This window comes from Ranitomeya variabilis, chromosome 4 (assembly GCF_051348905.1).
Source record: "Ranitomeya variabilis isolate aRanVar5 chromosome 4, aRanVar5.hap1, whole genome shotgun sequence".
NCBI lineage: Eukaryota > Metazoa > Chordata > Amphibia > Anura > Dendrobatidae > Ranitomeya > Ranitomeya variabilis.
In genome coordinates this window covers 125,843,029-125,868,199 of record NC_135235.1, presented here as the reverse complement: position 1 = coordinate 125,868,199, position 25,171 = coordinate 125,843,029, and the positions used below count along the sequence as shown (strand labels likewise).

The following is a 25,171-nucleotide window of genomic DNA, read 5'->3' as shown; positions in this document are numbered from 1 at the left end:
TAAATAAGGATAAGGCTAAAAACACCCTTTAGTGCCACATGAAATGCACTAAAGGGTGCTAATTATTATATGTAGCTGGGTGGTGATATTAAATATCTACAGGACATCTGTCCCATCTATTCTACATATTCACCATTTCCCTATCCACATTTGTTTGCTGGGCAATTGTCCAGCTTTTCTCCCCCATTTGGCTTCCTTTTGCAGCTTCCAACCCCTCACCCCCTTACTACCCTCATTTTACAGCACCAAGTTCGGGTCCCAGTTTGCTTCTATGGTATTCGGGGTCAAGTTTTGGTACCCGAACCAAATTTTCAACTAAAGTTTGGCCGAATCCAAACTTCCATGGGTCCGTTCATCCCTAATAGGACAGAATGTGCTGCTGTGAATATATTATATATATATATATATATATATATATATATATATATATATATATATATATATATATATATATATATATATATATATATATATATATATATATATATATATATATATATATATATATATATATATATATCTATATATACACACACATACACACACACATACATGTAGTTCAGTTTTGAGGAAAGGTTCGGTATAAACCTGAAATGTGTCAATAAAAGCTACTTGGGAGTATTACCACACGTGGAACTTTTTTTTTACAGAAGCGCGGTTTACCAGAATGTCTATCTCCTACATCTCCTCAATCTACAGGTATAAGAAGATCCCTTTATCTGCAGATGTCACTGCAGCAGCTGAATAATCTATGGGCATTTATTAGAGTTGTGATATACATAACCCAGTCAGGTGAGCAACATCCCCCACCCCCTCGAGTTCACTTTTAAAATACTGTACATTATTACCCTGTGTGAACTTGCCCCCTATTTCTTTTCTACAATTTTTGGTTTTATTTCATTCCCATAGATCCCTGGAGCATGCAGTTTTTAGTTTGGTTTTGTAAATCCCCAAAACCTATTTCTAGAGATATGTGACACCAAATTGCCAAACTCTTCCTGCAGGCGTCAACGCCGATATAAATCTTCACTGGTGATTAGCACACAGCATGCACCACAAAGTTGATTTTAGTTATCTCTCATTTTACAGTGGCTTGTTGGAGATTGACAGGTCATCTTCTAAATAATGGTGATGGTTTGGGTGGCTGAAGCAACCTGACAGATGGCCGTTAGACCCGTTAGACAGAATTTCTGAATCCTTCAATATTTTCTGTATGAATATTTTTTTTTGAAATGGTGACTTCTTAACAGAGTAAAAAAAAAAATAACACAAAATTGTAGTCTATAAAAAAATTATATGTTTTGTTAGCTTTAATAGTAATAATATAAAATAGTGCTGAATTGTACTGATGATCTAATATTTCATGTACAGGAGACCTTATTTAACCCTTGGTTAAAAAAAATAAATAAAATTGAAAAGACATCTGAGATGGATTGGAGTGAGAACATGTATCTTTAAAGATGTCTGCACTGCGGACACATGACACAGACACCTTATTAAATATAATGTCCAGCAATAAAAAGGAATATTGAGTATAGCTGCATACGCCTCTATCTGACTCAGCAATCTCATCTAGAGACTCTGACCTAATGGAAGAGAAATCCTATCTGCCGCTGAGCTTTCCACAGCTCTTTAGGCTATGTGCACATGTAGGAAATGTGGTGCAAAATTTTCTGCACTGAATCTGCATCTCCTGGCAGAATCCGCAGGTGTGTTTTTTATGCGTTTTTAGTGTGTTTTTTGTGTGTTTTGTATGCGTTTTTTGTGCAGTTTTTATCACTGCAGATTTCTATTAATGGAGGGGTGCAGAAACGCTGCAGAAACGCACAAAAGAAGTGACATGCACTTCTTTGAAATATGCAGCGTTTCTGCTCAGATTTTTCTGCACAGCTTTTTTTGTTCACATTGATTTACATTGTACTGTAAATCACTGTGCAGTTCTGCAGCAGAAAAATCTGCTGCAGTTCTGCACCAATTCTACACTAAATCTGCATCATGTGCACATACCCTTAGGCTATGTGCACACGATGCAGATTTGATGCAGATCCGCACTGTGATTTGCAGTACCATGTAAATCAATGTAAAAAAAAAGTTGTGCACATGGTGCAGAAAAACCAGTGCAGAATTGCTGCGGATCTAAAAGAAGTGCATGTCACTTCTTTTGTGCGGATCTGCAGCGTTTCTGCACCCCTCCATGATAGAAATCCGTAGTGGCAAAAACTGCATAAAATCCACACAAAATCCGCAGCAATTCCGCGGCAAATTCACACAAAATCCGCAGCTGCGGATTCTGCCAGGAGATGCAGATTTTGTGCAGAAAATTCTGCACCACTTTTCCTACATGTGCACATAGCCTTACGCTTCCTCAGAGATATCAAATCCAGATTTGATTAATGAAAATGGAAGGTGCGGGGACATAGGTGAGCTCACGGCGATAATGCGCCTCGATAGACACGAGTAGGGAAAAACAAACTAAACAGTACAGTAAGTGGAAATAAAGTCTATGCTCAGACTATAGATACTGCAGCTTACATCTGCATTGGAGGCTCCAGTAAAAGTCTCCATGGCAGACCGAACCGTGCAAAATGTTGCATAAAATGACAGAGACATGACAGATACCCTTTGGAGTCCATCGGAAAACAAAATTATTAAAATTAACACCACGGTCATTTTAATTGCACTTCGGGACACATGAACAATGACGATTAAAAAATGTATACACGAGCCTGAGAAAAATATCCAGGTCTATCACTTTACAACTACCGTATATACTCGAGTATAAGCCGAGATTTACAGCCCATTTTTTTGGGCTGAAAGTCCCCCTCTCGGCTTATACTCAAGTCATATCCAGGGGTCGGCAGGGTAGGGGGAGTGGGAGCTGTCTAATTATACTCGTCTGCTCCTGGCGCGGTCCCTGCACGTCTTTCCCCCGGCAGCTTCTTCCTGTACTGAGCGGTCACATGGTACCGCTCATTACAGTAATGAATATGCTGCTCCACGTCCCATAGGGGTGGAGCCGCATATTCATTACTGTAATGAGCGGTAACTGTGACCGCTCAGTACAGGAAGAAGCTGCGGCGCCGGGGAAGCAGGGACTGCACCGCGCCAGGAGCAGTGAGTATAACGGGGAGGGGAGCACAGCGCTGCGCGATATTCACCTGCTCCTCGATCCAGTGCGGCTCCGTCTTCAGCGTCTTCTGCAGTGACGCTCAGGTCAGAGGGCGCGATGACGTGGTTAGTGCGTGCAGAAAATGCTTAAGATGGAGCGACGCCGGAACGAAGTCAGGTGAATATTGAAAGGGCCAGGGGCCTGAGCGACGGAGAGGCGAGTATGTGATTTTTTTTTATTTTTTTTTATCGCAGCAACAGCCAATGGGGCAAGTGTCTGTATGGAGCATCTTATGGGGCCATAAACTTTGTGCAGCTCTATTTGGGGCAACTGTCTGTATGGGACCATAATCAACGTTTGTGCAGCACTATACGGGGCAAGTGTCTGTATGGAGCATCTTATGGGGCCATAATCAACGTTTGTGCAGCATTATATGGGGCAAGTGTCGGTATGGAGTATCTTATGGGGCCATAACGATTGTGCAGCACTATATGAGGCAAATATCTTTATGGAGCATCTTATGGGGTCATAATTAACGTTTGTGGAGCATTATATGGGGCAAGTGTCTGTATGGAGCATCTTATGGGGCCATAATCAAGGTTTGTGCAGCACTATATGGGGCAAATGTGTCTATGGAGCATCTTATGGGGCCATTATTAACCTTTATGCAAGATTATATGGGGCATATTTTAATATGGAGCATCTTATAGGGCCATCAAACTTTATGGAGCATTATATGGGGGGCTCCTGATTCAATATGGATATTCAAAAACACTTAACCTACTGATGTCTCAATTAATTTTACTTTTATTGGTATCTATTTTTACTTTTTACATTAACCGGTAGCTGCTGCATTTCCCACCCTAGGCTTATACTCGAGTCATTAAGTTTTCCCAGTTTTTTGTGGCAAAATTAGGGGGGGTCGGCTTATACTCGGGTCGGCTTATACTCAAGTATATACGGTACATATTGCTGTATAAATGTGGTCACGTGTATTTAAAGTGCAATATTGCTTTATCGTCAATACTCCATAGAAAATAACACTTTGCAATAATTTTCCCAGACACAAAAAGCCAGCACAATTTAGCACTAGACAAGAAGAGAATGTTTGCCAAGCAGATTAATGGCCTCCGTTTGAAGCATACCCTGAGAAAGGTTCCCAATGTATGCCTCCAAAGGGAGACCAGAGTAATATCCCAATGTTTATGTTCTATATTAAACTAAAACATAACCCGCTTTACACTAGTTTTTACTAAATGCCGTGTATAGCGTAGGAGGTTTCACTACACTACTTCATTTCTTTCTTTGCTACATAGAATCGATTACCAGCCTAATAGAGGCCAAAGGATACTTTCGGGTTTCTGGATAATAGAACGCTACGAACACGCTATGCAGAGACCGAACACTCCCTTCAAATTAGGAACAAAAAGTATATTTTCTATGTTGCTCATCTTGCTGTGAAAAGACGCAGAGAGTTACGCGAGCACTGTAAACGGCCATTTATATCATACAGTTTGTGGAAGTAATAACAGTGAACCATTACAGATTCGCATCAAACTAAAGATCCACGTCGTTTTCGGGAGCAGTGTAGCCACACTGGTTGCATCTCTTGTACTATGTGAGGCCCTATCCTCAGAGACATTTATTGAGCGATGCAAAACAATTAGAGAACAGATAAAAGACACCACCTAAATTATATGGTACTTTATAAAGTTCTTTTAAAAGGCATTGCTACATCTACCAGGCGCAATGATGCTGCAGAAGAGAGCCACGTTCATGTGCAAGACTTACGGTACATGGAGCTGGGGATGGCAGGGGCTTGATAACATGCAGCTAGTCTGGGAAAAGTAAAGCCCCATTGACTAGTCAAAGGACTAATCAGCATAGGAAAAAATGGAGGCTATAAATACTTTTTAAACATGGATTTAAGTGAACAATATTATAAAAGGCAGGTTAGGCAGGAAATTTAGTAATAAAGGTTGGAAAGTAAACAGTACTAATGAAAAACAGATGGAGCGTCAGGTTTTAGCTTAGTCCTAAGACTGTATAAAAAGATCATGTTAGAGAGGCAGAGCCTTTCAGAAGCAAAGATGGTTAGAGGTTGACCAATCTGTGGGAAATTTTCAAAAAAAAAGTCCTCAACATAAAATTGCTAAGTGTTTGAATATTTTACCATCTACAGCACATAATATAAATCAAAAAGATTCAGATTCTGGAGAAACTCATGTGCGCAAGAACAAGGTCAATGGTCAATATTGGATGTTCATGATCTACAAGCCATCAGGCGGTACTGCATTAAAAACAGACATTATTTAGTTATGCAAATCCATAAATTCAAGTTAATGCTGCATCATGCAAAGTAGAAGCCATATATCAACACAACCCAAACCCACAGACATCTTCTCTAGGCCAAAGCTCATTTATTATGGACTGAAGAAAATGGAAAACTGTTTGTGGTCAGATGAATCAACACTTTGTGGATACCATGGACACAGTATCCTACAAACTTGAGATGAACCAGTCAGCTTGTTATGAGCGCACAGTCCACAACCCTGTATCTCTGACGGTATGGTGCTGCATTAGTGCCTACTATATGGACAGCTTATACTTCTTCAGAGATATTATCAATGCGGAGTATTATATAGAGGTTTTAGAACAAACATTCCCATCCATAAAAGTTTATTTCAGGGAAAACCTTGCATATCTCAGCAAGACCATGCTAAAACGCATACTGCATCCATCACAACAGCATGGCTTCACAGAAAAAGAGTGATGTGATGAAATGGTCATCTGCAGTCCAGACCGTTCATCAATGGAAAACATATGAAATGACAGATCCAGCAAAGAAGACCCAGGACTTTTTAGTGGCGAGAAACCTACATCAGACAAGAATGGGACAACGTTTCTCTCCCAAAACTCCAGTAATTGTCCTGCTCACTTCCCAGATGTTTACAGCCGGTTGTAAAAAGAAGTGGAATGGTACACGATGGCCCGGTCCCAATTTTTTTTTTTTTTTTTGTGATGTGTTGCTGCCATCAATTTCTGAATGAATTACTTTTTCATATGAAATGGAAAAACGCCGAACGTTCACATTCTGATCCGTGATCTATGTTCTAATTGTAATCATTGCATTCTTATTTTCTTCAGATTTTACACATCATCCCAGCTTTTTTTGGAATTGGGAGTTTTATTTTACAAAAATAAGAATAGCAATCCCTGCCAGTGGCACCATTTCCTGGGTCTTCTGCTAGTAACTATTTTATGGCATCAAGCTGTGACATTCGGACATGGGCAAGTGACCTCAGGGTTGTCTGCAGAAGTGATTGTGACAAAACGTCATTGCTGTAGATGGGGGGGACCCTAGAAGAGTAGACTCAAGAGGATTTGTAAAATGGACATGAGCTGGACAGCCCCAGAGGAAAACAAAAACATGATTTAAAAATAATTATTGGCAGGCTCAAACATAAGTGCAGCTGGAAATATTGGGCATACAATCTAGAATAGCATTCAGGGTTATATTATGCTCAAACTTGATTAATGATTAATTGATAAATCCTCTGGATTTGTTTGTTTTTTAGGAAAGCAGGTAAAAAGCCTGCATATATTAAAAATTGCCATGACATATGAAGCAGAGCTGGCATGTCACCTCGGCTGCAGTTGTCTGGAATTCTGAACTGACACTTATAATGTGTAGACGATGCTTGACTATAACCGAGGAAGACAAATGAGTCCAATTCTCTTGTTAAGTGTAAATAGCGTCGAGCGCTGAGCTCTTCACATTCACACTATCAATAATGTATAGTTCGGGAATGACGCTTATAAATTTTCCATTGGATCAAGCTATTTGTTTGGCAACTGCACGATCTGACAGCACTGCCACACAATGAAGCCTACTCAATTCACTGAAACTTTGAAAATGTCACGTAAATCATTATGGCCATCAATATAATGGTGTGACCGTGGTTAGACGCCCGGAATCATTGGATTACAAGGCCAATCAAATCTGATAATTGAAACATTAGGAATAGTTAGGGGAATGCATTCTATTTGGCGCCTTTTACAATTTTGATGAAACAACCTTAATATGTACCAGTCACAAACTAAGGTAGACAAAACTGTTCCCAATATGAGGGGTTTTAGTTTTTAAGTTAATTTGGGCTAGCATATACAGAAGAAAAAAAAAATACTCTGATCAATCACTGTTCCAATTTGTCTTCCTGGGAAAGAGGAGATTTTGTCCACTTTCTGGAAATCCTATATCACGAGGACTGCGTCTCACTGCTGGGATCCCTAGTGATCAGCTGTAATCTGTGCGACAACCGGTCATTAAGTGCCCTGGAGCAGCATTACCGGGCAAATGGAGCAGTGTATAGAGCTTACTGAAATCAATGGGTAGACCGGGCACATTGGGTCATCCTGGGTAGGGAGAGACACTCTTCATGGGCACTCTCCTGTGTTGCTAATATATGAAGGTCCTAATACAGCTACGATGAGACTTTGTATTAACAACTTATGATTATATTATTCTGTTACATGCCAATTGTAAAGCCAATGACTATAAAAGAAAACAAAAAAATAAAAAAAACACTAGTTTGACACCAAAGTACTCAATCTAAAACCATTAGCGGACAGACAATATGAAATGTAAAAATCAGACACAGCAACATTTTTAGACTAATTATGGAAGTTATAACTTCCTGATCGTTGGATTTCTGATCATTGGGATTCTTATTAATCGGGAGAACAGGGTTTCTGCACAACGAGCGCTGTACTCTATAGACTGGCAGTCTAATAGGAGAGGTGGTGTGCCCGCTGACCTCTGCAGAACACTCTTCATGAAATTAGTCGGAGTGGTGAGACCCCGGCAATCTGTGAGTTATCCCCTATCTAATTGAGGAGAACTTCCATAAACCCTATAAATGACATTCACCAGTTTTCTGGAAGGAAAAAGTTGTACATTTTGGAGCACTTGTGTTTTGAGCTAAAAAAGAGCAGCTTTCTGTAACTATGATGTCGGCATTGCAATGTATTTTACGACTTGCTCTCATCTAGGACGGCATAAAAAGGGCAGTATCCAGAGTGTACACTAACCACATTAAATAATAAACCGGACGAATACTTACTGCCTTGTCATTAGCATAGAAACTGCTGGCGCCAACATGGAGATGGTTTCAATCCTTAACACTTTGATTTACTGTGAGACCGTGGCTGGCAGACATTCACTGCCACAGGTCCGTCTCGTATTAGAAAATTAAGCCATTATGTACTAAGCAATGTCCATTCCACAAAGTACTCTAATGTAGTTCTTAGCCGCTCTCCGTCATATTATTACACATTGACCTCTGCCCGAGACATACAAGAATTTTTCTGGTCTTCTAATATTTGACGAACAGTTACAGGCAGGAATAAATAAATAGCACTTATGGTCAAGCTGTCGAAGCCAGAAGGAAGTCCACGGTACTTATGTGCTAGAGACCATGTGCCTCCATCCAGCAGAAAAGATGCGCATGTCTATACATTGATAAGTCAGTTGTTGGTAGGCACCATGTATGTGTGCAGCTAAACTATAAGGCTGTGTGCACACGTTGCTGATTTTTCGCGTTTTTTTCGCTATAAAAACGCTATAAAACCGCAAAAAAACAGCATACAATATGCATCCCATCATTTAGAATGAATTCCGCATGTTTTGTGCACACGATGCGCTTTTTTCCGCGAAAAAAATGCATCGCGGTAAAAAACGCAGCATGTTCATTAATTTTGCGTGTTTTTTGCGGATTTCCCACTATAAAATGCATTGGGAAATGTCCGGGAAAAAACGCACCAAAAACGCGTCAAAAACCGCGGCAAAACCGCATGCAGATTTCTTGCAGAAAATTTCAGGTTTTTCTCAGGAATTTTCCGCAAGAAATCCTGACGTGTGCACATAGCCTTAAAGTGGATAGCTGAATACCGAGCAGAAGTCAAAGATCAAGGAGCTATTCCAGAAAGCTAGAATAACTAATATAATGGTGTATTGCCATAGACAGCCATCTGTCATTTACAAAGGCCATCGTGTTCATTTACGTCATTTGCCGATTTTCCCCACATAAATCCTGCAACGTGCAGTTTTTACTCAAGACTTCCAGCGAAATAGCTTGGTGGTTAATAAACCCAGATCGCATGCCATACTGCTTCCCCCTTTTTACGGATATCACACCAGCACATTGCATCCCTTCCCAAATAGATTACAATCTAATTTTAGGACCTGAGACAGATAAAATGACTTGCCAAAAGGTCACACAAAGTTAGAACAGGGTCTCTCCAAAAGCAATGTTCCCACCTCAGAGGCCTGCGTTCACATGCAACAGCCACACTCCTCCGCACAGGCTCACAGATATCATTGAATATATCCGTCAGTCTCTCGAAATAAATTCTCTCTCCTCTTGTCAGGTGGTTCTCCAGGAGCGAGACCCACCTTCCATATTCTGCATCAGCAGACCAGTGATGTCCACAAGGAGGAGAAGAGTCATCAGTGGCTGACTGCTCCCATAGTTACGTCCTGAGCATCCCCAGAGTTAGTAATAGGTTTGGGGGGCTCCATGTTGAACATCAGCTGCAATTCATCTCCAATCATTCTATTTCTAGTGCCAACTGGGTGAGGAAACGCTACAACAAAAAGCTAAGGGTAGGTTCACATTGCGTTAGGGCGATCCGTTTAACAGATCCGTTGCATAGCGGCACTAACGCAGTGTAACGGATCTGTTAACGCGCCCATAGACTTACATTATCGTAACACATCCTAACGCTTGTCAAAATCGGCATGCGATAGCGATGATGCGTTACTTTGTGACGCACCCTCGAACAAGGGTTTACCGGGTTTTTGGGTACTTTAGGTCTAACACACAGCGAACGAACACATTCGCTGTGCATAGACTTCCACTGCTCGCACCCCACATCCCTGTCTCCTTTCCTCTCTTCTTTATCAGTGCGCACATGGCCTTGATCCAACATCGACATTTGGATCCCACTAGGTGTATGTATGTGCTTGATTTAGATATGCATGGACCCTATCATATTTAGTGGCCCTTCTATCTGTCTGGCTTCACTTTCTGTAGCCGTCTAGGCATTAACTATTTGTTTGCCTGTCAGCATTTATTTTGATCCATTTTCATAGGGCTATATGGTACTGTGATATTAGCAGGTTTATGCATATGCACACATTGCACTTTTTGCTGTGATCTGGGAACTATATATATATATATACAAACATGCCCTACTTTTTGGCATATTGATTATATTGTGTATGGTCACACTATAGGTCATTGCATTTCATATGTATGCATGTGTATGTTTAGATATAGATTATAGATATATACACACACACACACACACACACACACTTCTACTGAGTGCTAATATTATACTTTTTGAGGGGACAGGGATGTGGTTCATCATTTTCCCCATATTAGGATATGACTTTTGCGGAGTTTTGTGCTGTTTGTTGCACTTTTAAATGTTTTTAGACATGTTTTCTGTGTGAATTGTTTTTTGCTGTACATATTTCTTGTGAGATTTATCAATAAAAAAAAAGAAAAACATTTTTTGCATTTTCGATATTTGTTTGTGGTGCTCCCATACGTGTGGACATGATCTTTTGTTCTTTTTCCTGGTCAGATTGTAGTTTTGCAAGTCCATGGTGAGCCCCAATATTTGTATATTTAGCGGTGCCCTCCGCCTTTTTGTATTTATAGACTTCCATCGCTGACGCATGCCAACGCAATGGTACCATGCGTTAGTGCTATTGTAGCAACAACAACAAAAAAATCGATTTTGTGCATCAGCGTTAACGGATCCATTAAATGGATGGCACTAACGCGATGTGAACCTAGCCTAATTGATCTAGTCTTGTTATGATGTCGTGAAGCTCCACCAAGGTGGAGAGCTCGGAAGGATCTGCCACTACAAGAGACTATTATGCATCTTGTCATTAACAAACAGACTGTCCTTCAGTCCCTGCTCAGAACTTCATGAGTCCATTTATAGCAGATGCCCCCCTTAGCCTTTTGAATAATGGCATCATTTAGGTTTCCTAATTTGAAGGGTTTTCCAGGCTAAAAAGAAATTTCAGTAGTCATTCTATGTGACTGCAGACTGCCTGACAGTGTACAATAAGTACTGTCAAGATTCCCCTCTCTTGTCATCCCAAATAATCGTCACGACTGCAGGTAAGCGACTTGCATACTGGGGGGGTCACGTGCCAATAAGCATGCGCTCCTGCTTCTTTCGAAGTGCTACTTAGAGAAGTAGATGTGAAGATAGTTGGCACATGACTGCGACTAAGCAAATCGCATACGCGCTGCCATGTGGCGACAGTTCTAGCTGGCAATACAGGAGAGTCCTGACAGTGTGCATTTTTCATCAATCTGCAGTCTCAGAGTACAGAAATGTATCTTCAGCCCAGAAACCCTCTATACAGATATCTAAACATCACATTAAAGGAGTTGTCCAGTCCAAAAATTGCCAGTCACTAGACTGGGCGCGGCCTCGCTCAATACACACGCACTAGACGGTCCCTGGCCGGGAGTATGTACAACTCATACATAACCTCGGGTCCCGGGTCAGAAACTGGCGAATCCTCGCCGCGCAGAGCATGCACTGGGGGAATTCACAGGACTGCAGTCACACAGAGCGACTGCTGACTTATTGATATCAACCGGACAACTCCTCTAAACATTTCAATGTAGTGAGACACATGAAGTGCAAATAATTCACGCTAATTTTTGGATGCGTTTTGCATGTGAAAGTTAGGAAATTGAAGCCAACACATCAGACTGTTCTAAATACATTGCTGCTCTGCTTCATGCACATCAAAGACTTTAATATTGGCAAATGCAGGTTTGAATAAACGCTGAGTCGGGAACATGCATCACAAATCAATTAAAAATCAGGATTTCAATCAATACAAGGGAAAAAAAACAGAACGCTGTTATCAAGTGTTCATCAATCTGCATCATTCCTACTGTGCTGGTTAGGAATTCTCGGACCGCCCTCCTCGTGCTCTCTGCTGACTCGCAAACGATTTCCATGACTGCTTTTTTCCATCAAGGGACATACTTTTAATAAACACTAATCATGACACCAGTTTTTTATTGCATAATATGTATGGCGGTATCTTACAAGTAGTAAGCAGTTCCTTGTCGCTACGTCAGAAAGAATCAACGTTACACTGCAAACCAAGATATAAGTTGTGACTTTAGGATTTGCTTATGTCATGACAACATCAGCGCTCATTCGAATAGAAGCGCCAAACCAATCCTGCCGACCATTAATGAGAGCATCAGCCATAATAAAAGGTGTGATGGTGGCTTTATCTCCCAATGACAGACGGCACTCCCCCATTACAGATTTCTTCAGAGGAGTTCATGTTTTTCTCTGTGATATATAATTGCAACAAAGTTGCCAAAAAAAAAAAACCTACTCCATGTTTCCTGATTATTAGAGGAAATACAGGAGAACTGGAGGAAATATTCCATCTCCCTGGAGCGAGAAGCTTAGTGTACAGTGGCAAGCATCTCCTGATTTAGATTCCCTTGAATGGCACTAGTAAAAGGAAATTGAATATATTGACATAAACGTGGATCATGATTTGGAAGATTACAGGTTAGACAACAATTACATCCATATTCCTTCAATGCACCATGTGCTTCTCCACTGACGATATTATGGTCATTAACTGTACCCAACTAGCATCTTTATGAGCCTTTTCATTGATTTTAGCTGTGCTTTTATGTTCGTGGCAGTGGATGTGTAATCTTAGGCCGGTGTCACACTTGCGAGTGCAATGCGAGAAACTCGCGTGAGTCTATCACATCAATGCCCGGCACTGCCGCCGGCGGTTCGGACTGGAGCGGTCAGCAGCATAGAAATACATGCAGCCGCACGCTCCGGTCCTGAGTGCCAGCGGCTGTGCCGGGTATTGATGTGATAGACTAGCGTGAGTTACTCGCATTGCACTCGTAAGTGTGACACCGGCCTTAATCATAGCACACTGATAGAGTCACAGTACTGTGCAATTATTATTTTTTCATTATTTAAAGATGGCCGTCTAATCCTTAGCATCCCGACATATCAGTCTTAGAGAATACTTGTATTTCCCATAACATCCTGGAGCATCTTCATACTCGTTTCTATTCCTCTGCCATTACTCTCGGAAATTTACAAACCAATTGTCAACTGGGCTTTACCATGCCCCTTGTCACCAGGGAGTGCCCCTACCCACTCCGGCATGACCATATCAATGCAAACAGTGCAAAAGTCCCCGATATGTATTACACAACAGTCAGCTGAACCCATGGATTTTGACAGGATCCAATCCAATGTGTAAGGGGACCTCCCCACTCTTCTCTGACAGATTATGGGGGAACATAAGGGTATTTTTATTCTGTAGAAAGAAAAGCAGTTGGCAACATTTTCCGCTCTCCCCATAGAGGACAATAGACCGCCTGGGCCGAGATAAGCATTCCTATGTATGGGGGAGTGGGGAGAGAAAGTCATCGACTGATAAAGGAAATTCTAACCCCCAGCTGTTTAGAAGGAATAACACAGGGATGAGCACAGTCCATAGCTGAAGAGACCCAATAATTTACTAAAACAGAAATGTAAGGAGGATACGGGCCCTGGAAGGTGACTTGTGAGGTTGAGTATATGTGACATTCACAGTAGAATATTTATCACAGTCGCTGAGTTTTGGGTCATCTGAGAGTTTGTGATGCTTCTTTAGTGGTCCACTTGTTAGCTGTAATCAAGTATTGAATTTTCAGCTAGTTAGGACCGATGCAGGGCCGGCCCGAACGTATAGGCGAACTAGGCGGCCGCCTAGGGCGCCGACCCTAAGGGGGCGCCAGAGAAAAAATAGAAAAAATTATTAAAAAAATCTTTTCAAAAGGCAAAAGGTGTATGGAGCGGAGCCGTGTGTGTATGAGGTGTACGGAGCGGAGCCGTGTGTGTATGAGGTGTACGGAGCGGAGCCGTGTGTGTATGAAGTGTACGGAGCGGAGTCGTGTGTGTATGAGGTGTATGGAGCGGAGCGATATGTGTACGAGGTGTATGGAGCGGAGCGCGTGTGTACGGAGCGCAGCCGCGTGTGTAGGAGTAGCTATGTGTGGCCAATATACAGTATGGAGCATCATGTGCGGCCAATATACAGTATGGAGCATCATGTGCGGCCAATATACAGTATGGAGCATCATGTGTGGCCATTATACAGTATGGAGCATCATGTGTGGCCATTATACAGTATGGAGCATCATGTGTGGCCATTATACAGTATGGAGCATCATGTGTGGCCATTATACAGTATGGAGCATCATGTGTGGCCATTATACAGTATGGAGCATCATGTGTGGCCATTATACAGTATGGAGCATCATGTGTGGCCATTATACAGTATGGAGCATCATGTGTGGCCATTATACAGTATGGAGCATCATGTGTGGCCATTATACAGTATGGAGCATCATGTGTGGCCATATTTTTTTGTTTATAATTATTCTTTATGAAACAGTGTGATCAGCAGTGCTAAATGGGTGTGGTTGGGACGTGGATATGGGTGTGACTAATTATGAATGGGTGTGGTCAGAGGCGTGGCCTAAAATTTGCCGCGACGCGCTTTGCACGCCGCAAACTTTGTCCCTCTTTCCCATCTTCAAAAGTTGGGAGGTATGTTAAAAGTAGTAGGGGCGCAACAAAAATAGTTTCGCCTAGGGCACCGTAATCTCTCGGGCCGGCCCTGGACCGATGCCAAACCCGGCCATTCCAGTGCAGATACCATATACACCATAATGGTCTGAAGCACTAGAACAATTCAGTGCATTCATGTTCCTAGGTCTACATGTCAGCCATCCAAATGAAGAAACGTTCATGCAGTACATGGACAGCAAAAATCTGCCAGAACAAGAGTCAAGGGACGTCCTCTATGTCCATGACCTCGCACAAGTCACCTCTATTGCTATGCTCAATGTTGCTCTAAAAAATATATAGTATGTGAGAAATAATTAGGCAATAGAAGAGAAATGTCTTACAATTACAAAAAAAAACACAACAGAAAAGGCTTCCTGGCTAATAAATACACATAAAATTATATCCACCTCTGCTTTAGTGACCTCCAATAAAATGCTAAAAGATCAGAAGCAAAATAAGAACCAAGGCTGATCTCTCAACACCTGCCCAGACTATGGCTTCATTCACCAACTTGTGGAACCAAATTCAATTTTGGTTTGGTTATTTTAATATAATCCTCACTTTGAAAAAGTAAAGAAAGGATTTTACTAGCAAATCTTCGGTATCAAGACCTTGCTGTAAAGGTACCGTCACATTAAGCGACGCTGCAGCGATAGCGACAACAATGCCGATCGCTGCAGCGTCGCTGTTTGATCGCTGGAGAGCTGTCATACAGACCGCTCTCCAGCGACCAACGATGCCGAGGTCCCCGGGTAACCAGGGTAAACATCGGGTTGCTAAGCGCAGGGCTGCGCTTAGTAACCCGATGTTTACCCTGGTTACCAGCGTAAAAGTAAAAAAAACAAACAGTACATACTCACCCAGCGTCCCCCAGCTTCTGCTTCCTGACACTGACTGAGCTCCGGCCCTAACAGCACAGCGGCTTTCACTTTCACTTTAGGGCCGGCGCTCAGTCAGTGTCAGGAAGCAGACGCTGGGGGAGGTATGACGCTGGGTGAGTATGTACTGTTTGTTTTTTTTACTTTTACGCTGGTAACCAGGGTAAACATCGGGTTACTAAGCGCGGCCCTGCGCTTGGTAACCCGATGTTTACCCTGGTTACCAGTGTAAAACATCGCTGGTATCGTTGCTTTTGGTGTCAAACACAACGATACACGGCGATCGGACGACCAAATAAAGTTCTGGACTTTATTCAGCGACCAGCGACATCACAGCAGGATCCTGATCGCTGCTGCGTGTCAAATTAAACGATATCGCTAGCGAGGACGCTGCAACGTCACGGATCGCTAGCGATATCGTTTAGTGTGACGGTACCTTAAGTGGCTCTGAACAATAGTCAAAAGCAGTACTGCTGGTGCCATCATCTCTAACAGTTCCTTCTTACCTCTGGCAGACAACTTCTTGGTGTTGATGATCTTTGCAGCATACTCCTGGTTGGACGATTTCTTCACACATCTCCGTACTACGGAAAAGGCACCCCTTGGAGAAAAGAAAAAAAAAATAAGACTTTGCTGAAAAACCAAAACAGTTAAAGGCAACAGTATTCTAATATGGTAAAAAGAAAAAAAATCTCCATTGTATGTTAAAATGCAAACATAAAACTTCCTTTACTGTACAACTAGGCTCATGATCTGAAACAAAACCAAAGAAACAAGACAAAACATATGTTGGTAAAAGTGTAAAGTGTGGGTACACATTCATACTGTGGCCACCTAACAGACAAAACAAAATGAGCAGATACCCTGCAGTAAAATATGCTGTAAAGGTTTAAAGAAGCTTAGTATATAGCAATCACATAGCACTGTGTACTTACAATTGCTCATTTTGCTTTCTACTCTGCTAATTATTCTCTTTTCTGTGCTGTATGTAGAAAAAGGAAGTCTTGTCCCTGCAGAAATCATTCCCCTCCTCAAACTCCTGACCAAGCTGCTCCGCATGTAAATAGCAGGTGGCTCCTGTCCACTATGCAGACGAACTCACTGAGCGGCACAAGGGGCCAGTCATATCTGCAATTTGCATGTTCATTGCCCCTAGTAATATACACTGCCTTAGGGCTTTTTTAACATGTCCGAATATTTACGGTACTGGAAAAACGAGTAACGTGTCCATGTGTGGCATACGTGTGCTGCATCAGTATCATACATATCGGCGCCTGATAAAAGCCGGTACAGTTTGCGCTGTACTCAGGTGCCAGGTGCTGAAGACAGTTCACATCATTGTCCCCTACTCTGCCTGCAATTTGCGCGAATATGGGACAATGTTGAGAGTTGTATTCAAGTGTAAAATTAAGAATAAAATTTAAAAAAATATAGTCACATTATACTCACCTTAACACCTAATCCCCTGAAGCCATTGTCCCAGTAAACAAACAAAAATAAAAAAAAACACAACAATATCCTTCACCTCTCCAAAGTTGAAAGAATCCATAGTGTTTCACGCCGTAATCTTTTGTTCGACATTTGCTCGTCAGCATGGGCAGTGGCCGGAGGCAATCACTCACGCTGAAAAGATAGGGAGAATGACTAGTTGCATAGAGACTGTGCCCCACTGTTAACTGCAGTGACTTCAATGAGATCACCGCCAGTACCGAGACTTTTTCCTCACGGCGCTAGCGGTGATCTCAATGAGGTCACTGAAGGTCATCAGGGTGGGAACGCAGCCTCAGTGACCTGCAATATCCTTGATGAGGATGCTCGCAGCAGCTCATTCACCAGTGGTTCTCAGTGTGGACGGTCACATCTTGGCACCGTCCAGGTTGCAAACTATTTATCCCCTAGACATGGATTAAGGCGTGGGATAGATGAGGGATATAGTTGTTTTTTTATTTTTATTTTATTTCAGGAGACGATGGCTTCAATGGAATGGGCATTAGGCGAGTAAAACGGTTTGTTATTTTTAAATAAAAAAGTTAAAAAAATGTTTTATTTAAAATATAGGACTTCATTCTGGCTGTGTCTTTATTTACAGTATAACTATAGGATTAGTAATGGATAAATGTCTTAAAGATGCCTCTCCATTACTAACCTGTGGGCTTGATGTCACAAAGGTGACAATACAAAGGTGACATCAACCCCACAAATATCAACACAGGGCAAGTGGGAAGAGATGGGCAAGTGTCAGAATTGGCACATCTAACAGATGTGCCTTTTCTGGGGCGGCTACAGGCTGCCATTTTTAGGCTGGGGAGAGGTGAGGGGCAATTTCCATGGCGTCTTACCAGCCTGAGACTACCAGCCCCCAGCTGTCTGCTTTAACTTGGTTGGCTGTGAAAAATGAGGGGGGAGGGTGGGGTGTCATCAGTGTGCATGTGTGTGGGACGTTTTGTGGCCCATGCTACTTAATGAACATGTCAGCATGTTTTGCCCATGGACCCGTGTCCTTGGAATCACACCGACATATGCACAGACCCATTCACTTGAATGGGTCTGTGTGCAAGTCTCTCTGTGTGAAAACTGTCACCACACGTGCCGGAGACACGGACATGTGAAAGCGCCCTTATGCTGTTCCCAACGCCGCTCCGGTTCCAATCTGCCATCTTGTGAATGGAAGTCAGAGGTAATGATCATGAGCTCTCAATGTAAGTCTATGAGCGCCTTCTTCTGCCCTCATTCTGGGTGTCGTAGCATGCTCATGTACGGAGTGTCTTCGCCATGCTCTAAATATACCTTCCAGTTGCAGAGACTGAATGTATTGCGGCTGTTTGACAGCTACAACACATGCATAGATTGCCTGTTTGGTCGAACGGCTGCAATACATGCAGCCGCGAGCGACACAAACATATTCTCAAGTACGCTGAAGACACTCGGTTAGCACATGAGCATGCTCAGATAACACTTTATCCCAGCACATTCGCTCATCACTAGCAGGGAACTTAGATTAGTGACACCACTATAATGATAAAACAAAAAAAAAACTAGAGTGCTGCTTTAAAGAGTAACCATTGGTTTAATTTTTTCCAGAAATATTATACATGGAAATAAGAAACTTTGTAATATATCTTATCACATGAATCTGCTTTTTCCTCATCCTGCACTGATTTTTAATTCACAATATTCTCAATGCACAGAAAAAATAAACTTTAGAGAATAAAGATTTTTCCATTAATGAGATGACACGACAGTTGGTGCTCATGAAGTTCTATGGAGAGGGGGAGGAGATAAGGAGATGAGTTAGACACAGACGTTCTCCTGAACCAACAGTTATACTTTAAAGTACCACTCCTAGTTATGCTTCACTAGCTGAAAGATATCAGCTATGTATTTATAGTGCACATTTCCAGGGCTGCTCTGGTCCTCTCCTGGTCTATGTGACCGCAGTTATGATTAGCCAGCTCATTACACAGCAGATTCTATGTAACCAGAAGTTATGTTCTTAATGAACAAGGCTCTCATGGACTTACATTAAAGAGGTCTGTTCACCAGTTTGAGCATGTTAAACTGGCCACATCAAGGAATAGTTCCTGCAGAGCTGAGTTAGGCTAGGTTCACATTGCGTTATTGGGTGATCGCTAACGGACAGCGTTGCACGGCGAAAATGTCGCAATTAACGCCGTGCAACGGGTCCGTTAGCGCACCCATTGACAGCAATGTAAATTTTGCCTGTAGCGCATCGCTAGCGATGTGCCGTTCTTTTGTGACGTGCCTCGGACGCTGCTTGCCCGAGGGCCGTTCCCCGCTGTGGCAGATCGGGGATCTGCACTAGCGGGGACGTTAACCCCTAAACGCGGCCCCGAAAAACATTGCGTTAGCGCAATCCGCTAGCGCTAAACGGATTGCCCTAACGCAATGTGAACCTAGCCTTAGGGTATGTGCACACGTTGCGGATTCTGCTGCGGATTTTTAAGCAGCGGATTTGGAAAATCCGCAGTGCAAAACCACTGCGGGTTTCACTGCGGATTTTCTCGCGGTTTCTTCTGCGGATTCCTCTGCGGTTTTTTCAACTGCACTTTCCTATTGGTGCAGGTTGAAAACCGCTGCGGAATCCGCACAAAGAATTGACATCCTGCGGAAAATAATCCGCTGCGTTTCCGCGCGGATTTTTCCGCAGCATGTGCACAGCGTTTTTTTTTTCCCATAGGTTTACATGGTACTGTAAACTTTGGTAAAACTGCTGCGGATCCGCAGCGTCGGATCCGCAGCAAAATCCGCAGCGTGTGCACATACCCTAAAATGTAGATTTTTTTTTAACTACTCCCTGTTGCAGATATATAAGATTGTAAAACTTAAGTTATAATTTATGTTATGGTTCAACTGGGCACTATCAGAGATTTGTCTCTTGAGCATGTAGTACTTCATCTGCATGCAATTGACCAATCATAAGCAAGCAGCATCATGCAGGTGAAAAAAGAACACGCCCTCCTCTCCACACTGATCTCTGTAGCTATTGTATAGATACAGCAGAGCTGAGTATCATTAAAAACACTTCCAAATCTCATCTTATGGCAGTCAGTGTGGGGGAGGGGGAAAAATGACAAGTGGCGATCTGGATAACAGCAGATATCAGTGAGGAGAGAACGGTGTATTCTTTTCTTCCCAAAGTGACCCTTCCTGCTCATGATTGGCCAGCCTCATGCAGAGGAAGAAGTAATAAGCAAACAGAGACAAATCTCTGGTACCACTCAGATGAACTATAACAAATTATAACCTACGCTTTACAAACTAATATTTCCACAACAAAGAGGAGAAATGAAAAGATAAAAGCTATGTTTTACTCATCTAAGCAGCCACTATTCCATGACGTGACCAATTTATCATGCTCATACTGGTTAAAGATCCTCTTTAACAGAGGAACTAAAAGTGCGGGGGGGTGATCCGGCAAGACATGAGCTGGGGAAACAAGGTGCAGGAGAGGGACTGGAGCAGGGCCGGAAACTGCCATCAATAAGTATGTTGATGAATGCACTGTACATACATTACTGATAGCTAACAGATAAATAAAAAGACTATGGAATGTGACTAAAGGAAACAAATTATATCCAAACTATTTATCTACAGCTATGGGGTAGGTAATCTGCATTTAAATAATGTTTAAATCCTGTGTACCCCGGCTTACTGGAGCAGCAGCTACAGGGAGAAATGGAGTTTTATTCTCCCCGCAGCCACTTGCTTCCAGGTATTGGGAAGACTGGAAGTGCACTGCACACAAACACTGACAATGACAGGTAACACCTTTATACACATTCTGATTACACAGGATCCACCAACCTCAATAGGTGATATCACACCTGACCATGCTCCCCTCCCGTCACAATTACTACACAGGTTCATTAGACACTCCAATATGAAAGATAGGGCTGGGGTGCAACCATTGCAGCTAATGTCAATGTGCAGTTTCGTTAAACAGCAGGGCGTTAAACAGCCTAAAAAGCCCTTGTGTCCAATGTGAACAGTGCAAGATTTTTATTCATAATAGAGATTGTGATACATTAAAAAAAAAAAAAAAAAAAAAAAAAAAAAAAAAAACTTGCCAAAAACATTTAATACACACAATAACAACAAAAACTTAATTTAAACAAAGGGTTCCCCTTAACACACAACTTCCAAATTAAATATTGAAATATGCTGCCCTACTGTCACTAAAATGGACAAAATTTCAACATGGTTCAGCCATGGTATCATATCTGCCAAAAAAAAAAAAAAATCAAAAAGTAAAGGTTGCAATATCTTTACACTCAATGTACAATATAGATGGCAAGCTATACAAGTCCCAATAACCATCGGCATGGCACCACTGATGCAAGTGCTTTTACTAAATATTCTACCAAACCAACTAAGTTTCCAGAATAGAGTGCAACATTCAGAAAGAAGCGTTTCTGGTCCCACGGCTACTTAAGAGCAGACAGAGCGCAAATCAGATCATTACCACATGTGCCATGCAGTCTGCTGTAGATGGCTGCAGGGCACTATAGTCAATGTGGCTCCAGTTTAAAGCGGGATCGTAATTAAACCAAATATTAGACATATAATCTTAGTAACTGTTCCCTCCTTAATATCAAAAACAAATGCCGAGTGATTCATCAGTGTCTATTTGTCTACTTCATAGATTGTAAGCTTGCGAGCAGGGCCCTCATTCCTACTGGTATCTGTTTTGAACTGTGATTTCTGTTATGCTGTAATGTCTATTGTCTGTATAAGTCCCCTCTATAAGTTGTAAAGCGCTGCGGAATATGTTGGCGCTATATAAATAAAATTATTATTATTATTATTACTTAAGAAACTGTCTGTATAAAGTATAGGAATTTCATCACATCCCGAAATGTAATACATAACAGGCACAAACAAACTGATATAATTGGCAACAATGTGGCACCACTACACAGCTCTCGAGAAGATTATATCTGGAGCTCTCCGAACACACGGCTATAAGCTTAGTGGTTTCTGAGCCTCCTCCATTAGGGTATGTGCACACAGCGGCTTTTTTCTGACTGCTGATTTTTACTAGGCGAAGTTGCTTCCCTAAAGCGCTGGCCATCTTTTTCCTAAAGCATCTTTGATGTTGTTTTTTGCGGTATCTTTTCTCCTAGTGTCGAGCGGTTTTCACAGCATTGTTATTTTTACATTGCGGAGCTCTATCTTCAGCTTTTGCAGTGAATTTGCAGCACTTTTAATGCAGAATCAGTCTGAAAAAGGCATTGGGTGAATATATCCTTAAAGGCTATGCACAAACCTTTGCACAATTTACGAAAAAGAAACTCCAGGAGTTTTGAGATTTGGGGAATTTCTGCACAGTTCCTGCTCAAAAAACACCTAAAAAATGTGTTTGCACATATTGTAGGGATATGTGCACAAGGTATCTTTAAATGCCGCCGCACCCACAGAGTTTTCCCAGGTGAAGGCACTTAAAGAAAAAGTCGACGAAACCAAAAAACTGAGCTGGAATGGACTATGAGCAGGTATACGTGCAAAGAGTAACAGGATATTCACATTGCAGCCATTTCACAGAGAAAACCCAAAAATGAAACAAAAATTAGTATATCCCTTACAGAAAGTAATTAGTAATAGTACATGTAAATAACATAGGGTGCTGGGATAGTGGCGATCTTGCTGCACTTTCTCAGGTGGCTTCCACCAGGAGTCGGCCTGAAGAAGACACAGTATGCCCATAGCCTTCAAGAGGTTCCTAAATGCGGTTTTGACTTAAAGGTGCCTCGATATTACAGATAAGTGCTAAAAATGAATGGTACCATCCAAAATAAATATTTTTGGGGTAAAACTTAGGAACTATCAAACATTTTAGCACATTATTGATCACAGATTACCATCATCAGCAATGAAGTCAGCATATTTCATTCTTCTTAGCACACAGTTGAACAAAAGATGTTTCATTGAACAATCATCGCTTGGCGGCAGTGAACACGTATGGCCAGGATGGACAACTGTAAGTATCGACTAAGATGTGTAAGGCTGCATTACGGAATTACAGATACAGAGCAAATTGATCTTAAAATGGTTGTTTGACTATGATACTAGTTTTATCTAATGTGTACAGCACAGCAAATATTGACACTGCATCTTTTGGGGTTTCAGAAGAATAATAGTTTCATACTAGCTCCTTTTAGACCAGTGTTTCCCAAACTCCGGTCCTACGACCCCCAACATTTCATGTTTTCAGCCCTTCCCTAGTATTGCACAGGTAGTGGAAGAATCAACAAGGCCTCAAAAATTCTATCACTAGTGCAAACCTATGGAAACCCTGAAACATGACCTGTTTGGGGCCATCAGGACTGGAGTTTGGGAAACACTGTTTTAGATAAATAATCCTGTATTTGAGGTCTAGCTTAAAGGGAACATGTCAAAAATGCCATTTACTGGCTCACTGCGAGTCATCATTGAGTGCAGGGGGCTGTTACAGTCTCTGATAATTACCGTACCACTACATCTTAGGCTGGGTTCACACGTTCGTGTCTCCGGTAAGTGTAGTAACAGTTTTCTCATGTACCGGAAACACTGACACACGTAGACCCATTCAAATGAATGAGCGTGTGTCCATATGCAAAACACACAGACATGTCCGTTTTTACCCGGACACATGGGCCGCAAAACGTGCCACACACGTGCACACGGAGAACAGTGCACACTGTCCTCCGTGTGCACGGACAGCCGCCGGGGAAGCAGCGCTACTTCCCTGAAGGTGGTGCTGAAGCCGGCTGTCATCCCTTTTCCCCTGCTCTGCCGGCGAGCAGCATGAACAGGGGAGAATGAATGAAAGAAAAACCTGACGTGGGGTCCCCCCTATGTATTCCAACCAACCCGGCAAAACTTACAGGTGCGGGCTGCTATTCTCAGGCTGGTAAGGGGCCTCGGATATGGGCCCCCCCAGCCTTAAAACAGCAGCCTGCAGCTGCCCAGAAATGGCACATCTTTTAAATGCGGCAATTCTGGAGCTTTGCCCGCTTCTTCCCACTTGCCCTGTAGCGGTGGCAAGTGGGGTAATGGGGGGTTAATGTCACCTTCCTATTGTAAGGTGACATTAAGCCGGCTTAGTAATGGAGAGGTGTCAATAAGACACCTCTCCATTACTAATCCTATAGTTGATGAAGGGTTAATAAAACACCACACAGTAAGAATAAAGTCTTTTAATGAAATAAAACAATAAACACAGTTTTCCCATCTTTATTATAAAAATAATTTAAAATAAAAAAACAACAATATATCATACCTGTCCGGCGTTCAGTCAGTCCCACGCAGTAATCTATATCTGGGGAATGTACAGTTTACAACCCCAGTTGTTTAACCCCTTAAATGCTGCTGTCAATAACGGCTACAGCAGCTAGATAGTGGGGGCTTCCTCTTCAACCCCATCAGCACCCTGAGATCATGATCGTGTTGTCCTGATGTTTTCCATGGGAATTCATGGCCAAATAATGGCCTTAAAGTCTTACAGCTATAGCGGCCTGTTCAGAAGTCAGCAACATATTTAGGTGCTAAAAATCAATTTCTTCATTCCTGCTATGACACTTTGCATTAATTCCTGAAAAGCATCTGAAAGGTTAATAAACTACCTGAAAGCAATTTTGAATACCGTATATACTCGAGTATAAGCCGAGATTTTCAGCCCAAATTTTTGGGCTGAAAGTGCCCCTCTCGGCTTATACTCGAGTCACGGTCGGCGGCAGGGTCGGCGGGTGAGGGGGAGAGGGCGCTGAGGCATACTTACCTGCTTCCGGGGCTCCTGGCGCTGTCCCTGCAGTGCCACGGTCTCTGGGTGCCGCAGCTCTTCCCCTGTTCAGCGGTCACGTGGGACCGCTCATTAGAGAAATGAATATGGACTCCACTCCCATAGGGGTGGAGCCGCATATTAATTTCTCTAATGAGAGGTAACGGTGACTGCTGATAGAGGAAGAGG

General features: G+C 42.3%; 1 protein-coding gene across 24 annotated transcripts in view; it reads right to left on the bottom strand.

Annotated features, from left to right (window-relative positions):
- LOC143770030 (calcium/calmodulin-dependent protein kinase type II subunit gamma) overlaps positions 1–25,171 on the bottom strand; it is a 283,897-nt gene that overhangs the window by 246,819 nt on the left and 11,907 nt on the right. For all 24 annotated transcript variants that reach the window (XM_077259214.1, XM_077259217.1, XM_077259215.1 and 21 more), the window contains exon 2: positions 16,212–16,306. In XM_077259214.1, the coding sequence (XP_077115329.1) occupies positions 16,212–16,306 (95 nt within the window). The remainder of the gene's footprint in view (positions 1–16,211; positions 16,307–25,171) is intronic.